We start from the raw sequence: 18,933 nt of genomic DNA, 5'->3' as shown, positions 1-18,933 counted from the left end.
CCAAAATAAGAGTCACACAATATTTTTTGTTTTAAATGTAAACATCTGCATTTATAGATTTTTAAAGTACAGTATTATTTTGAGATGCACATGAGAGAACCAATTTGCCTGAAGGTGGTGCTGTTGTTTTATTGTCTTGTAGCAAATCAAACCCCTGTCATACTTTATCTAGCAAAAATGCAAGGTTGGCTGCCAAGAGAGAACTTGTTAATGCAGGCTTGTATGTTTTCAAATCCTAGATAGAGATGTTAAAAGAAAGAATGTTACTTGAGGATGTTTTTGTGTCTGTGCTGAAAGTGATATAAAAGTGATGGACGTGGAGGGCAATTTGTTCAGCTATTTCTGTATTGTGTAAGTGCATGTCATGTGTGGATGTTTTGGTTGGGGTCAGTGGGAGAGATGACATATTTTAGGGACCTCTTGAGAATGTAATGTGATGGTGCATATGATCTGTACACTGCAGCCCCTTGAATGATCTCTGTAAGGAGTGTGTGTGTGGCAGTCACTCAGACGATTCCTAAAGCTGCTTTCCAAAGTGCAGTCTGGCATGGGCCTTGGCAGCAACTTTTGCAAAATGTAAAAATTTGAATAGCCTCAAAGTTCTGTAGTTCAACTTGCAAGGTGTCACTTGCAGCCCTAAAACACAGCTGAACTAAGGGAAAAGATAAACAGAAGTAAAGCCTCAGCTTGTTCTCTTTAAGCCCTTTTGCAGACACTGCGACATATCTTTTTTGTTTTGGTCCCCCCCCCCCCTTTAACCAGCTGTCAGTGAAGAATTCGTTTTCAGTCTTATCAAAGCCTGGGGGTATTATAGAGCACCATAAAGCTTTTTCCCACCCTTAACTCTGTACTACAACTCTGTAATACCACATTTATTTGGGCAGCATAGTCATCTAAAGGCTATTTTTCCCTTGTCCCCTCACTTCCTAATTCTTTCATATAGCTAAAAGCAAGGACTTATTTCATGTCACTTTTAAACCTCTCTTGAAATCAACCAAGGAGGCAGTGCTGCTGTTGCTGCTGATGGTGTTCAAGGTATGGCAGAGCTGGCAGGTCATGGGCCTAATTTGATCTTGCTAGTGCTTAATATGAGTGAGCCAGTGTGGTGCAGTGATTTAGGTCTTGGATTAGGACTGAAGGAAACCAGGATTTGAATCCCTGCTCTGTCATGGCAATTTGCCAGATGATCTTGAGTAAGTCACTCTCTCAGCTCAAGAGGAAAGCAATACCAAACCCTCTCTGAATCAGTTTTGCCAAGAAAATCCTAGGACAAGCTCATCATAAGTTGGAGTTGACTCAAAGGCACAGACGACGAAGAAGAAGAGCTTAATGCCCAGATATGCAGTGTGCAAGCTCTAGCACTCTAGAGGCAAATTTTCAGCCACTAGGACCCATCTAAACTGTATCAAACCCTCCAGCCCTTCAAAATAAAATTGAAATGTCATATTCAGTTTTACCAAATCTTTTTTTTTTGGAGGGGGGGAATTACATGTTGGATGGGGGGGGGGGGCAAGCTTTATTTCAAGTCAGAATCTCCGCTCCTGCAATCATTGAACTCATATGCCTGGACTGATCTTCTGATTAGCTTTGACACAAATTAAATCCTGTAATCATCCAGATGAAGACACAGAGCCTTTTTTTACACTATGCAGTTATATACTTCCATATTGCACTTTAACTGTCATGGCTGCATCCTATGGAATCCTGGAATTTGTAGTTTGGTGAGGCACTGGAGCTCTCTGGTTGAGCCCTCCCCAAACTGCAAACTCTATGATTCCCTAAGGCAGAAGAACCATGGCTGTTAAATTAGTATCATAGTGCTATAATGGTGCAGTGGTTGTCAAACAGTGGGGTGGGACCCCCCAGGGGGAACATAAGAGTTGCTCAAGTGGGGTGCAAGACTTGGAGTTTCAGATCTCTCCTTCTACTACTAACTTTGTTTTATGTGTTGAATTTACACATGCGTTGAGTTAAATTAAGAATTTACTTAAATAAAACTCTTCTAATTTGAAGAATGTTATTTCCTTATAAAATGCTAAACTGTGAATACACATGAATGTGTGAATGAAAATACACATAATAAATAAACAAAACATTTTAAATCAAATACTACGTCAAGAGTTGGCGTGTGCCATCCACATGTAGATGTAAATGGGGTCTCGGTAAAAAGTCTGAGTACCATTGGTTTAGTATGAAAGGGCCTGTAGCAAAATGGATATACATATGTGTATGTAGCCAGAACTGTGTGCGTATACCCCACATCTGTGAAGAAATGGTAAAACATGGAATTGAGTGCAAAATTAGAGCTTAATCAAATGTGAATAGGAGGCCAGTCAGATTTGTGATATCACCATTCTCACTGAATTAATTGGGATGTTGTTGTTTTAATGGCATAAAAGTAGCAGCAGATCAAGGGAATATTGGTGAGGAACAAGTATGGTAAAATGGCAAAATAATCAGTATAATATCAGAATCTGCAGAGCCAGGTAAAATAATAATAAACAAGTACTTAGGAAATGGTGACTCTTGCTTTCAGTTAACCTTTTTATTAAGAACAGTGTTTGATTACTATCACCATGATTTGGTTACTGTAATACACGGAGGCACTTACTCTAAGAGGAACCATACTGTTGGTATTTATCCCTTGGCAAGAGTCCTTCGTCCCCAGTTATTTCCATGGATATCATGGTAATATCACTATATTTAAAGAACTTAAAGAGGATGTTGTGACCATGGACTCTAGCCTGTTTCTTAGAATTTGATTAGGGGTTGGCATATATTGCAGCCCAGCAGGCTTCTTTCTTTCGACATTCTATTTAACATATCAACCGATCTCTCATCTCCAGGTGATGATGGATTGATTATCCAATAGTTTCCAGGCCAAATCCTCTTTTCTTTTAAAAAAAAACCAAGAAAAACACATGGAATCATACAGCCACAGTGCATCTAAGAACCTAGACACAGTTCAGGATTGGGGATACGTTTTCCCCCTTTCCTTGTAATGCTACAATTTGGGGTTACTGGGGAAAAAATGAGTTGTCAGGAGAAATTGAAAATATACAAAAGGGAGCACTTTCTTAGACAACATATCATTAATTTATGGAATTCAAAACCACAAGATGTGCTGATTATGTTTAAAAAGGATTAGGAAAATAGCTAATTGATGGAACTTCCATGTTCATAGACATGGTAACTGAGTATCAGATGATGAACTGAATCTAAGGGGCCTTGATGCCATGGAAAAAGTGACTTGCACCTTCCCATGGGCATCCATGTGGCTACTGTTGTAATGTTATACTAATAGAGTATTTGTGTGATCCAGACAGGTTGAGTCTCCCTTATCTGGAAAAGCAAAATCTGAAATACTCCAAAATCCAAAATTGTCAACATGAGTGACTAAGATAGTGGCCCCTTTACTTTCTGATGGTTCAGTGTACAGAAATTTTGTTTCATACACAAATTATTAAAAATATTGTGTATAAAATTACCTTCAGGCTGTGTGTATAAGGTATATAAGAAACATAAATTAATTTCATCTTGGGGCTTGGATCCCATCTGCATGGTATCTCTGTATATGCAAATATTCCAAAAGCCAAAAAGACCCAAAATCCAAAACGCTTCTGGTCCCAAGCATTTTGGATAAGGGAGCCTCAACCTGTATACAGTAGACCCTTGGTATCCTCTGGGGTTTGGTTCCAGCACCCCCTGTGGATACCAAAATCCGTGGATACTCAAGTCCAATATAATGGCGCAGTAAGATGGTGTCCCTTGCATAAAATGGCAAAATCAAGGTTTGCTTTTGAGAATTTCTATATTTTAAAAATATTTTCAAAACTGTATATGCTTTTATCCATGGATATGGAGGGCTGACTGAATGTAATTAAGATATCCCAACAAATGTGGCTGGCTCAATGACATTACTAGGGAGATGCAGTGGTGTGTCCTGCACTGGGTGACACTGCAGAAGAGGGGTGACACCTGATTGGGCCCTCCCCCACAGCTGTCCTGGGGCGCTCCTTTCACCTTGTGCACCGAGGCAGGCCACACATGCAGTGTCTGGAAGCCGTGCTTCCAAAGCTCCATCTCCTGCACCTGGTGATACCACTGGGCTGGCTAAAGGACACCCCTTACTGCTGTCCGTTGTATAGTAGATAGCAGAATTCTCTACCAGAGACCTTTAGTGCCTCACCAAATTGAGATAAATTAATTCACATCAGGAGTTCCAGGGCTTAAACTAAGTATTTTCATGGTCTGAAGTTGGAACTCCTGGATACTGATAGTGCTGTTATTGGCTCTCTATGCTCAGAGCCCACCTTGGGCACAAGAAAAAAGTCAAGCATATCCAATATCAGGCTCTGCAATTGGCAGGCAGTAATAGCTTCTCAGTTTGGTTGTACTCAGTTTAAGTAATGGGTTACTAGCCCACTACTTTCACTTATTAGGGATACGGTGGTTTAGTAGTTAAGACGCCAATTCTGACAAGTGGAAGATCAGAATGTTAGCAGTTCGAGGTCCAAGTGTTGCATGATGAGGTGAGCTCCTGTCACTAGGCCCAGCTTCTGCCAACCTAGCAGTTCGAAAGCATGCAAATGCAAGTAGATAAATAGGTACCACTTTGGTGGGAAGGTAACAACGTTTGGTGCAGTCATGACCACCAGAGGTGTATTTGGACAACACTAGTACTTTGGCTTAGTAATGGAGATGAGCACCGCCCCCTCCAGTCAGTTACGACTAGACATACATGTCAAGGAACTACCTTTACCTACCTTCACTTAGGTCTCTTACATTATACAATTATAGGACTTGTGCATATAGACTCCTGGGATTTGTAGTTTCATGAGGCATAATATTTAGAATTCTCTGCCAGAGACCTTTAGTGCCTCAGCAAATGAATTCTAGGATTCTGTACGATGCAGCCACGGCAGTTGAAATGGTATCAAAGTGCTATAATTGTGTAGTGTGAAAGAGGCATGGAATGAAGCAAGCAAGCTACTCTGTTGACTGGCCTAGATGCCAGGTCCTCAACCCCTGTCACAGTTCAGGGGAACTGGAAGGAATGAGTTAATTTACAGAGTGGCTCTTTTGAGTTCAAGAGGCAGGCTTATTAACAAACTGGCTATGTGATACAAAATACAAGCAGGAACCAGACATGAAGGTAAACTGCCTGAGGGGCTTGCATATTTCACAGGGGGCAAAGAGGAGGGAAATGTAATTATATCTTACAGCAGCAGAGACAAACCAAAAGAATACCTACAACACCTGAGCAGAATACCAGAAACGCTGAGGAGGAAATTGAGAAGATTAAAAATATTAAGATCAGTACCATCAGTATCCTGGCATCTGTGGCAACCAATGTCCATGACGTCTCATGGTTTTGTTGGTGGCCTCTTTTTCTATTATTAGATATCATAGCAATAATACTAATAACAATAATCCCATATTTTAGTTTTATACAACAGGGATGGGCAAATCCTCTTTCATTAAAAGCAGGAGATTTGTGCTCCTGGAAGCCTCCAATAAGCACATTTCTTCTCTAAACTAAGACAAGGCAGTCCTTTGCTCTTACATTTTTGACAAATAAAAGGGATTGGGGGAAAACTGGAAGTGTCTGGACATGTTGGTTGGGGAGGGGGCTATGACTGGCTGTAAAAGGAGAGAGAAAAATTGGTGTGTTTTTTCTTATGTGCTCCCAAAGCACTTTTAAGTGCACCATTTCTGCAATCCTTACAACAATCCTGTGAGTCCTAAAAAAACGCCCTGTGAAAGTGTGTGGTACAGATGGGCATGATGCTCAGGAAGTGGCTGTGCACAGTATTCTGCAACATTTCAGAGGTGATAGATCTGACACCACTATCCTTTAATGCCATTTTAATTGTCAGTTTTGTAAGTTTTTAATTGAACTATGTTTTTAGACTAAGCCGCTTTGAGTCCCAATTTTGGGGGAAAGCGAGGTATGTATAAACAAACAAATAATATCTTCATCTCAACAACCATGTCTTGATTCCTCCCACCTTTGCCTTCCAATATTTACCCATTTTCCAACAGTCTGTCCTTCACTGACTTCTGTTTTATCTATTCACTGAAAACACTTTTAGTCAGTTTTAGGACTAGTCCTCCTAAAATGACCAGAGTAGGATTGCTTTGAGAAACTGTACTGAAACAATTATGGCATCAGTGAAAGGCAGCATTGAATGAATAAACAGAGAGGGGACAGTAGGAAGGGAGTCCCACTGTTTTAGGGGCTGTCACACTTTGGGGCCAGGAGTACATAGAATGGATGTTTCCCTGATCTTGTGGTATGGGATTTTAATAATGCCCAAGTGAAGTTACAATAAACATTTGAAGTGTAACCCTTGATCTTGTCTGTTCAAGTCTACCACAGGTATTGCAATCTTTTGAATTCTCTAGACATTAGTATTGTGGCTTCTGTAGTGCATGGCTCAGATGCTGGCGAAACGTCAGGAAGAAACTCTTCTAGAATATGGCCACATAGCCCGAAAAACCCACAAAACCTATGGGTGCCGGCCATGAAAGCATTTGACTTCCCATTCTGGAAACAGTTTATCAATTCTCATTAAGCTGCTTTGTTTAAATGTTGTCAATGTTGCTGAAGTCATTAAATTTGTGCATATTGTACTGCCAGATTTAGTAGGACAGGAAGGCCTACAGAGAGAGAGAGAGAGAGAGAGAGAGAGAGGATTGGCCGAAGTGCCTCAACTAATGCTCTTTCTAGGGAGCAGAACCCAGATGAACAATAATAGAGAAGTAATTGAAGAGCTGAGATTGGGGAGCAATTGATAAAGAATGAAAGGAAGGAAAAAAAGTGAGAAATGGAATAGGGTGGGGAAGTGATTTATTTGCCCTCAAGAAGTTGTGGCAATTCAGGTCCTTTAGACCTGATAAGTTACTGCCAGTTCCCTTGATCTACTGTATATATTCATGTATAAGTCTAGAAATTTTGATCGAAAAACTGATCCAAAAAACTGAGTCGACTTATCCATGGGTCAATGTAAGTACTGTATTCTAATTCCTATTTAAAATGGATCCATCCCATGGTGAAAGGCAAGAGTGTAATCTATCCTGGAAGCACTGATCCCACCCCCATTCTCTCATCCATTCGGTCTTTAGTATGAGCAGAGTTATGCCTGCTAGAATTTTCTAAGTTCTTTGGCACTGTTTTCCTTTCCTTCATCCTTTAGATTCCCAGGGCCCAGGTTGACAACTTCTCTACCATTCTCTGTAAATCCCATGGTCTACTCGAGAAACGAAAAAGTTAAATAACAAATTAATCCATGGTAGCTCACCTAATTCAAACATTTCTATAATGAGTATTACTGGCAAAGAATTAATCCCCTGATTTCTAACATTTAATATTATCTTATTTTCAAATCTAAGTCATGCTCTTGCTTGACTTACACAAGATAGCTTTACAAGCCATTGAGATTCATATTGCCAAACCAGGAAACATGCATTTGGCAATTTGACTAGCAAGATACATTCTTCTTGCTCCAAAACATTTTGGATCTATGTTTCCAAGTCAGTGTGTAGTAATTTGCTCTGTTGCATGTAGAATGGTAGATTTGCTAGAGCTGGCTGACTGTGTCTGGATTTTTTGAAAAAGTGGGGAGAGATATGTCTGCTTCTGTGGGTGTGTCAGCAGTGTTGACAGTAGCAGCATCAAAACTTGTTGAAAGGAGAGGCACACAGCAAGGCTACCCTTTGACACCACAGCTGATATAGTGCAGCCAGAGTCCATAACATAGCCAGATGAGCCAACGGTCTGATTCTGTATAAGGCAGCTTCCTGTATTCCCACGTTCCATATCCTGTGTCTCAATGCTCAAGGGACTGTCCACATCAAGATCCACAACAATTTTCTCCAGTTAAAATGGTTGGTTTTGTGTAAGATTTTTAAAATGGTGATATATGTATGAATAAGAAACTGAAGGTATATGCATTCAAAATTAACCTTTATCTCCATAAATCACATATGGGTTCATCTACTCAGTTAACAAAATAGATGGGTTCCTGGGAATTCTTTAACAGAAATTTAGGTACCAGAGGCAGAAATAGCATGGGAAGAATAGGAAAAGGTTCATACAGTATAAAGAAAGAAATGAAAAAGAAACAAAGAAAGTTTAACATGTTTCAGCATATGTGAAATAAAACAAGCAGGTCAGGTCAATCTTGCATAACTTTTTATGCAACCCCCTCACACATGTTAAACCTTCTATAGGTCACTTTAGGGCTTTCCAAAGTTCATCCAATTATGACTTTTACTTTCAGCAGCCTCCAGTTTTTCTTACAGTTTGCATATTAGCAGCCACACTTAGAGATCTTTGCTTTTCTAACATGCTGACAGTAGCTGGTAAGGCAGCCTTATCTGCTTTCCCCTTTTTGCTCTCTTGCTTGTTCATATATGCTCAGGAAGGAATTCTAGAGGTGGTTGTCTTGCCTGTTGTAGGCAAGCACACATAGCTACAGAAGGACTGATTAAAGTAAAATCCCATTCTTTTCCAGTTCAATTTATTGTTTACTACAGATGTGCTGCTGCAACCTGATACTGAAAGTATGTGTTTCTCCAAACCTCCTTCACTATCCTCCTAGTGCAGATGCTGCTAAAAACTTTCAGCTAGACAGAGAATAAGGTAGAAAGAGGGAAGAATTGACTTTAAAAACTTTATTAAAAGGAGTGCCTTTGTCAGAGGCTTTGTTAACTGACGTATGCCTATACTCATAATTTGTGGGGCATCATTACTCCTAATTCAATCTGGAGTATACTGATGAATTGTAACTCCCATGAATCCTGGATGGCCTAGCTAGCCAGTAGGGGTGATAGGTATCACATTCCAACATGTGGAAGGCTACATACTCTCTATGTCTGTTTTAAAGGATGTTGCAATAAAGAAGCAGGGTTGACGGAGCAGTGTTCTTGTAGTTCTCAGAGTTACAGAGTCATAGGATATGGAGCAGTCCAAATCTTATTTTTGGATGGAAGGGCCTATAAACCCATTCGTGCTACCAAGTAAACTCTTTGCTGTTTTCATGACAGTAAAGATCTATGAACGAGTATCACACCTCACACACCTGAGTACATAATAGGAGAATATTTTTTTTCAGTCCACATATGTCATGTTGGGAGGATGTTGCATTATTTGCATCAGGTTGAATCCAGAGATGGGGACAGTGCTGGTCTTTCAGACTTGGTGCAACTCAAATAATACACTTCCAAAGAACTAGTTGCCCTCAAGTTGACACATATACACACCAGATGTTTCTGTTTACCTCTTGATGTGAGTCAAGACAGCTGTGTCTCCTTCCATGTGATCCTCCTCAAGCAGTCTCTTAATGTCTGTAACAAATATGACTCCAATGAAGATCAGCCAAGGAGAGGCCATGGAAGATAAGAACAAGAAAGGAATAGGGAGAAGAGGGTAAGGCTGCTCTGGCAATACGAATTGCTGATCACACTTTCCATACATGCTTGGCACATTGACAGTATAAATACAAAATTTTGTTATATATTCCTGTGCTCACAGGTCAAACATAAAGAGAAAACATTTCAAATCCTTTCTTCCTAGCAAGGGCTGAATGCCAGGGAGATTCCCCATCCACACCCTCCATTTTGGCTGTTGACGAAAAGAAATCAATTTTATAAGACAGGGAAATCAATCCAAGAAAATGAATCTGATATGTAACATTTTCGGGAATGGAAGGGATACGTAAAAAGAGAAGAAATGCATTTATGAAATATAGTAAGGGAAATGAATGTGGTGAAAAGTGTGCTATTTTGCCACATGCTGAAGATATTAGTCAGTATTTAAATAGGACAGAACTTTAAGGTCATCACAGCATCCAAAAAAGGGTGCTGACAGCTGGCATAAGCAAACATTTATGTCTCCCATCAGATCCTAAGCCAATGTGTGCTTAGGGAACTACTATAAGAGAACTTCTGGAATTCCATAAATGCTGTTCAGCTCTCCACTTTTGAAACACGATCTTAGCTTAGATCTAAATGGGATATGTATCAAATAATCCTTCCTTAAATTGTGTGTTTCCTTCCAAATCAAATGCCACATTTTAGAATCCAGTAACTAAGTGAAGGAATTCTATACCAAAATGTTCAGCTCAGCAGGAGTTTTGAATTTGGGCGAACCATCATTATCATATATTTTGCACTTTTAAAACACTACAGCAATAGCCGTTTGCTCTGGGTATTGTGGAGGACAGCAGACTTCATGAACCGAAAGAAACTTGGAGAGGATACTGTCAGTGAAGCATAGGCTAGAAATAACCAATATTTTTCTTCTCAGAGTAGAAATGGTTTGAAAAAGGGGTTTCTGTTTGTGATCTGTATCCTTACCCTATTATTGCTTCTGACAAATAGATTTTGCAGGATTTTGTAATCTGTAAACACATGCCAAACCTGTTTAACCAAAGTCTGCAATGAGACAACAGAACTTATTATAGTTTGCATTAACTGTATATTAACATATAGTTTGGATTAACTATAGGATTAATGCCAAAATTGTGTCTCAGAGGATGATCTTAAGGGTCAGATAAATTCATATAATTGAAAAGAGATCTTAAAATCCTCAAAAAGCGGAGCTTGGAGAACATACAGTATTTGGACTATTGCACCCAGAATACTTCTGGCATCATGTGGCCTGGGGAATCCAAAAATGTCATTTTCTCAAGGGCCTAGTCAAGAACAACATGCCTGGCTCTTTCAATTGAGCTCAAAAATGGACTGGTAAAATATATAATGAGGTGATTCAGTACTTATGTTTTATGATCTGGTCTACTAGCTCTAGCTAACACTCTGGCAACTGCATTCTGTAACAATTACATTCTGTCTAGACCAAACAATAGTTCCTGACTATCTTTAAAGTTAGATCCACCTAAAGGTATTGAGTGCATCCATTACCATAGCCAATCTCTCAAAGAAAAGGGTCAAGTTGATAGGCTAGCTGAATTTAATGAAAGAACTGCTAGTCATAAATTCACTCTGTTAATCTGAGAATAAGGCCCCCAGACTTTAATGCTTACTTCAAAGAGAAGTGCAATCACATCAAGACTAAACACCTAGTCCCGGATTGCTGTAATCCATAACTAACTAATATTCTCCTTGTTTGGATTAAACTTCAGTTTGTTCACCCTCACCCACTCCAAAACTGATCCCAAGCACTGGTTTAGAACTTCCATTGCCTCTGTGATACTGGTAGACTGACACGAAAATCAGAATTAGATTTCATAGCTGTCACCTTTGGATGACCTCTCCTAGAGGTTTTATGCACATCAGGGGTAGGCACCTTGTGGTTTTCCAGATGTTGGAGTGTGATTAACAGTCAACTACATCTCTGAGCCGCTGGGACTGGCAATCCACCAATATCTGGATACCATATGGTCCCTACCCTAATGCAGATGTTAAGCAGCATGGAAAATAAGACAAAAGCTTGTGGCATCCTGTAAGGCCACTAGATGTAACAGAATTCTTCCAGGAACAACTCAGCCAGAATGACTAAATCCATTATACATTATGGGATAGAGCTTGGGAAATAATTCAGTATTTTTTTAAATGAGTATAGTTGTTAATAACTCTTTAATTACTGTTTTAAAGCTACAAGACATTAGTCTGCGGTACAAATGACCCACAAGTGACATTTTAGATTACAATTACAATTTTATTGTAGCTTTACTGTGCCTATGTTTTTGGGGAAAGGGGGTTAGTTAGAAATAACACATTATTTGTGATTTATTACATCTGGGCTCTGAGAGAGGTGGGAGCAGTAATATCTGTGGCACTAATCTTAATTTTTGTTGCCTTCTCCAACCCACAGGTGTTGTTCGTCAAGTGAAGCCCATCATTGGCCCTTTCTATGCCACCTTGAAACTAGAGATGAACTACGTTGTAGGCGGTGTCGTCTCTCACCGTAATATTGTCAACGTGCACATCTTTGTTTCCGAATACTGGTTCTGATTGGTCCTGCCCTTTTGATGGAAGCAGGAGGGCTCCAAGAGAGACTCCACCATGGATCCCTAGAATGGTGTATAGCTTTTTGGACAGGGTGGGATGGAAAAGTAAAAATGAAATAATTTTCTTGTTTTTAAAAAAACATATCTGGCTCATTGTTTAATTAAAGGACAAATAGCAAACTATCTAAAATAGATGTAGGGTGGAGCAATATTCTAGAATCCACTCTAGTCATACTCTGTATATAAAACAAATAGTGTGTCTAGCTGCCCCTCATCTTGCTCATTGTTTTTTAGAGATCCATAAAACAGGGTGATACATGCAAGATTTTGCAGGATCAGAACCTTGCCTGCCCTCACCCTTGCCACCTCCATTATCTCAGAATAGCTGGCCTGTCCATAAAATCAAATTTTCCCACAGTTCAGTGCCTTCAGGGGCAGAATCCAAGCCTATAACTCCCTCCACCCATGCATTGACACTCCATATATTTTCCTACATGGGCAGGGAGTGTCAATCTGTATGTCTGTGTATATTAGGATTTCATTAAAAGGGCACTGAGGTCAAGAGAATATCAGTTAACATGATTGTAGAAGATGAATACAGTGGCTGAGATACATTGCCTCAGATCCTACAGGTAGTCGCAACTACCATAGACCCTTTGACTCAGTAGGATTTATCCAAGCACTAAGCCACCATTAAACAATTGTTGCAACTGGACAACTCTAGCTGGGATCACCAACAAGGCTTAAATCGGTGTCCCCAAGATATTGAGGCACTAAATGATAACATACGGAGCGTCACCCAAGGAACTGTTAATATTTCCGTGACCTGGATCCAAAGAGTTGCATGGCTGTTTTGAATTGAGTTTTGGACTTTCCCCAAACAGCATTGGCTCATGTTGTGTGGCAAACCAGTTTTAAAACAGAAGGGAGGGATATGGCATGGGAGTCTGCTGTTCAAATGGAAAAATAAGGAAAACTGCTTAAGGCTTTCTGAAGCCTTTGAACAACCAAAATGTAGTTGTTTGGCACTTCCTTAAAGTCAAAGAGCCTAAGGTTTTAGAACTGAAGGGGCAGACATACATGAATTTGGAACTTTAACTACGAGTTCCATAAGAATTAACAACTCAGGGCATTTTTGGCATAGTTGGTGCATTGCATAGTGTAACTACACTGGCAGTGGCAGGAGTACAGAGGCCACAAGTACAGAGTCTGTGAAGGAAGGGAGGCATTGGGAGAAACAGACTGCTCCAAGATAGCAGATTTTATCTATCTTCCCTCACCATCATTGCATGACCAGGCAAAATGTGCAGTTGCTAGCATAGTGTACCAAATGGATTCTAGCCACACATCTAACCTCTTCATACAGATATACTCTTTTCTGTAAGCATTTTGAATTTTCACATTATATTAATATAGTGAGAGAGAGATTGGGTGTGTGAGAGTCTTGCTATGTTGATTTTAGTGTAGAGAAGAATTTTTCATTGACTGGATGTTTTTGAGAAACAGTAGGTGATATGATAGACCTAGCGCTGGCATTGCCCAGAGCACAGACACATTTTTTTCCTTCCACTGCATCGCTGGTGAAACATGTTTTGCAGGTTTATGAAACAACATAAAAGCCTATACAGTCTGTAAACAGAGCTTATGATAGAATTCATATGTATTCCATCGGAAATTATGTCTGCATTGCAACATCTTGAAGCATACTCCATCTCTAGTCTTGAGCTGATCATGGATACAAAAGAGAAATCTGTTTGTAGAACTGAGATATGAAATCTCACTAAAATGGTCCTGTTCTATATGGAAACTTTTGGACTTAGTATATGGTAAAGAGATGGTGGTGGTACTGAATTAAGCTGGGTGTATAACTACACTACATACTATCATTTCTTTCTATTCCAAACAGGCCTGGGATTTGAAATTCAGCAATGTGTTCAGAGAATTCACTTGGAGATCCCTAGCCTCTTTTAAAAGAATTACATGTACTAGTGTTCTGTGAGGAAAAGTACCACAACAATTGTGCTCAAGGCTTTGCGTATCAAACCTAGGTGTGAGCCAATAATGTAAAATAACCATCTTCAATAAATGAGTGTTGTATGTATTTACAATTTCTAATGATAATGTTTCTTTTTTGTTACAAATATGAAAATAAACTTCCATTTTTAATTTCCTTTTTTAAACCACTGTTTACCTAATTTTTTTACCGTTGTTTATGATAACTGCACAACAGTTCCAATATATATTATAACAAATAAGCAGTTTAGTATTAACTTTTGAAGGGAGAATATAGAAATAAAGATAGGATACTAAAACAGAAATAAATATGGTAAAACCTTTTAGGATTGCTATCCATCAACATCTGACAGGTGAAAGCATACAGTCCACCTTTACCATACGCAGGGGATCCGTTTCGGACTCCCCACCCCACGTTTGTATGAATGGGACATGCTCCTGCATGCAGAGCACGCAAGTGCCCCATTCATTCTATGGGGACTTGTCCTCCGTGTGACCATGTATGTTGTGGGCATATTGTATTTCTTGAAGTGAAATACACATTGAGTCTTCCTTAACCAAAACGTTTGGGACCAGAAATATTTTGAATTTCAGATGTATTTGTTTTATTTTATTGGATTTTGGAATCTTTGCATATACATAACATATTGGTGATGGGACCTTAGTATAAACATAAAATTCATTTATGTTTTTATACACACCTTATACACACTATTTTTAATATTTTAATAAATTTGTTTATGAAACAAATTTGTGTCCCTTGAATCATTAGAAAGCAAAGGTGTCACTATCGTAGTCACTTATGTGCACAATTTTGGATTTTGGAATTCCAGATAAGGGAGACTCAATCTGTAATATAGTTGCAAAAAAACCCAAAACACACTGAACAGAATAATTTTCTTTTTTGCTAAGACCATCAAGACTTGATCTGTGGAAACTCAGTTCTCTCCGACCCTGTAGGTTCTGCCATACTATCTTTCTATTGTGAGGTTGAAGGCTTTCACAGCTGGCATCTATAGTTTTTTGTGGGTTTATTTGAGCTATGTGGCCGTGTTCTGGAAGAATTTATTCCTGCTGTTTCACCTGCATTTGTGGCATCTTCGGAGAATGGTGGCATGGAAGTGAGTGGGGCATATATACTGTGTGATCCTTGGTTGGGAGGAAGTGATTTATATGTTAATCTGTGTGTTGGTCTGTTATTGAATGGATGTAACAGCTCAGAATCAGTGTCAGTAAAGCCAGCAGATAGACTTGTCAAGGACTATACAGCACTCAGTGAATAGGATCCAAAGAGAAAGACAAATTAGCAATATAGGCTCTAAACAGTTCTGTTCAGAATATCAGGTAGTGAAGAGAGTACTAAAAAGCACGTTAAAGGCAGAAAACAGCAAGGAGACAAGCTTCTCCAAAAATAGGAAATAGACAGGACTACTCCTAGAAAATAAAACTGTCCGGCACTAGGGGCATGGGCACACAGATCAAGCACAAAAAGTGTCACAGGAAACAAGGAATATAGAAAGATCAGGCAGATCTGAAGGTTAAGAACAACACTGTTCTCAGCACCTTGAGACAGCTCTGAAGATTTGATACATATTTTGCCTGAACCACATCCAGAGTTCCAGTGCAGATGCTCCTGCATTAAGACCTCTTTGTCCTGAAAGGCCCCTACCCCATGTATCTTGTAGTTTACCATGTACATTCCTACTGATAGCCTGTTGCAGGTTGCATTTGGAAGATTGGCGAGGAGTTTAGCAATTAGGCCTCTCATCCATTCACATGCATTTGTTGTAGTATTCTCTCAGGTATATATTAGCTTAGTTTAAGGATCATTTTTACAGTTGCTGATGAAATGTCAGGAATAAACTCTTCTAGAACATGGCCATATAGCCAGAAAAAAAACCACAAAAAACTATCATTTTTACTGTTTCATAACTTTACTGCACTCTATTCAAGTTTTACTCAATAAAGAAGCCTTCATTATACATGTAAACAGAGATGCAGTTGGTATGAGATTGATCCAGCCTTATTCCTGATAAGAAGTGCTTTCTTTCTGAGAGTAGGGTTTCCCCCCCCTCTCAGTCCTAGCAGGAATAGAAGTATGTGTGCATGTGTGCGTGCATGCACACCTTAAAGTCACCTGTTGACATATGGTCAACCCATGAATTCCATAGGGTTTTCATAGCCATGGAATGCTCAGAGGTGGTTTTGCCAGTTCCTTGCTCTGAAATATAGCCTACAGCACCTGGTATTCATTGTTGGTCTTCCACCAATGCTTAGATCTGGTGCCTCTAGGGTATTTAGACTGTTGTAGGAGGTATTATACCTCCTCCCAAACTTGTGATCTCATTGTAGCTACAAGAAAGCCAGGCCTATTAAACCTTACCTGTGTGAGCTTTCCTTTGTCCTGATCTTAGAATGGCTCATGCGAAGCTAAGATAGACCACATTATTGCATTACATTCTTATAGTGCTGCTATTTTAATTTTACTGCCCTGGCTGCCTCCTCTTGCATTCTGAGACTTGTAGTTCAGCTAGGCCTAAGAGCTCTATGGCTGAGAATTCTAAATGCCTTTCCCTCAAATCCCAGAATACAACAGGAGGCAGCCAGAGCAAACAGTACCGTAAGCATGTAATGTGGTAATCTAAGAGTGAAACATCTGAGCTTTACAGACCTGGGTACCAGAAGCGATATGAGAATAGTTTCTTTGTTTATATCTCCTGTAACTGCACTCTGTCCTCATCTGTTTGTCATCAGTGAAGTTATATAATGTCTACTCTCAGTTACTGAGAGTATCTTTTGACCCTAAACTGATCAGGATCTCAGTGGATGAGATCCTCCGGACCACAGTAGAGCCTCATGCTGAAACTGCCTTCATATGATATCTATTCTGTGGACTAGGTAAGGGACCTGCCTTCTTGTCAGATTCTTTCCTCACTCTGTCGCTACCTAAAGATTCAGTTCCCTGTCCTCCTGTGGGTCCTGGGCCTATAAGAGCAGCTGGATCCTCACCATCTTTGGACTCAAGGTGGTGGTAGGGAACGTGTCCTCATCCTCAGTGGAAGAGTCCTTCAGGAGGGGAAGAATAACATCTCACAGCAATGCTGGTTGAGACATGCAGAGCAGTCATTGCCTGCCAAACTAAAGTGAACAGCACACACTTGATATGCCATTGGAGCTAGTGCCAACATTTCAGAGAAGTGTTTCTGTGGTAGTCAGCATCATGGAGAGGACAGGAGAGGAGATCTATTTGTCAAGCCATTGGTGAATCAAGTGTTATTCAACTATTTTAGATAGATTGTTGCTTTATTTTAAGGAAAACATAGCTTTTCATATTTATATTTTTCATATTTCCTCCTTTAATAGGAAAGACTCCACATGCCTTCTTAGATTGTTGAAATTCCTAGGTGTAATGCTCACCAACCCTTTCACTCTTTCCCTTTCTTCTTCCCTTTTGTACTTGTCAGTCTATTCTCATTTTTCCTATGAGCTTCCAAGCAAGTAGGACTATGTTACTCAACATGGTGGTTCATAGATTGGTACCAAAGTTCTTGGCTGTTGGTCCATGGTGAGTTTCCAGGAAAACAAGCAAGCAACCATGGAGATCTTGTAGTACTCTTAAGACTAACTGAAAGAAATAAGTTGGTAGGATGGGATTTTAACTCTACTTCCTCATATGAGGAAGGAAGGAAGGAAGGAAGGAAGGAAGGAAGGAAGGAAGGAAGGAAGGGTTTTAGTCAGTGGGCAAGAATGTGTTGCAGGTCTCTGGCACACTGATGGGGGGGGGACTATTGACTCCCCACATCAGATACTTTAAGAAGCACAGTCGTAATCTTGCTGTTACTGTTACCTTCAAGGCTAAATCCACCTCCCTGAACAATTTCAGGCATTTTAAAAATATGGCAAACAGCTTCTCTGTTGCTGGAGCCAGAAATCCCATAGCTACTTGTGCCTTGTGGAAATTATTTTCACTAATCCGGGCCACTAGCCATGAGGTTAGAGACCTCTGTATCTCACTGATCAGATAGGAAACTATTCAAGCCCATATGAATTTCTTTCAGTCTACCCTATCCTCAACCTCTGACCTGATCTAAAAGACCACCCTGTCCTTGGATGAGGAGTAACAGCTAATTATACACTGCATTCTAAGACTGCCAAAATGTGGGGTCAGAAGTTGTAATAATGACAAAAAGACATCAGTGTAATGGATATCCTCATAACTCTTTAACTATAACTTAGGTTTGGAAAATTACTGATGTGTGTTCAAGTAAGGCCAACCAGAAAGTATCAGATGGTGTCTCAACAGGGGCTAAATGTAGAGCATTTAGGAATTAGAATGGAATGTTTTGCCATTTCAGTGTTGAAAACACTGTGATATTTATTTTTTGAAGCAGGGGGAGATAACATACTTAGTATTTGAATTTTAGGCCAGTTTCAGAAGACATATCTTCTTGAGCTGTGTGTTCATCACTATATCAGTTTCAAAGAAAAGAAGAATGATAATTGCATTCACACCTCTCACATGTTGCCTGGTGTTTTCCTGTTCCTCCGTCCCCTAGTACTAAGCACACTTGCTCACAGTTTGTTAATCAAACAGAGTGGGATGGCGGAGGGGGAGGAAAGAAAATATTTTCTTGTTTGGAAAATGAGGCAGAAATCTTAGCTAAGGGGGATCTCTCCAAGGTCAAGCTGAAGTTAAGGCATTATTCCTTCTCACGTACTTAAGGATAAGGAACATTTAATCTAGTTTACTTGCTTCTAGCCAGAAGAGGACCAGCCCTCCCTTCAGCCACCATCTGGGAGAGAGAGGCAGGTGAGCTCCAACTGCCTTCCTCGAAGAGGACCAGCCCTCCCTTCAGCCACCATCTGGGAGAGAGAGGCAGGCGAGCTCCACCAGGCCTGCCTGGAAGAAGCAGAGCCCTCCCTCCGGTCCATCTGCCTTGGTCCA

The 18,933-nt window shown here is 40.0% G+C and overlaps 1 protein-coding gene across 1 annotated transcript in view; it reads left to right on the top strand.

Annotated features, from left to right (window-relative positions):
* FBLN1 (fibulin 1) overlaps positions 1–14,639 on the top strand; it is a 90,319-nt gene extending 75,680 nt beyond the window's left edge. The window contains exon 17 of the mRNA XM_089527216.1: positions 11,840–14,639. Coding sequence (XP_089383342.1) covers positions 11,840–11,979 — 140 coding nt within the window. The 3' untranslated portion in view covers positions 11,980–14,639. The remainder of the gene's footprint in view (positions 1–11,839) is intronic.
* The last annotated feature ends 4,294 nt before the right edge of the window (positions 14,640–18,933 follow it).

This window comes from Sceloporus occidentalis, unplaced genomic scaffold (assembly GCF_023333645.1).
Source record: "Sceloporus occidentalis isolate IW3139 unplaced genomic scaffold, rSceOcc1.0.p SCAF_5, whole genome shotgun sequence".
Taxonomy (NCBI): domain Eukaryota; kingdom Metazoa; phylum Chordata; class Lepidosauria; order Squamata; family Phrynosomatidae; genus Sceloporus; species Sceloporus occidentalis.
This window is presented reverse-complemented; position numbering and strand designations above follow the sequence as displayed.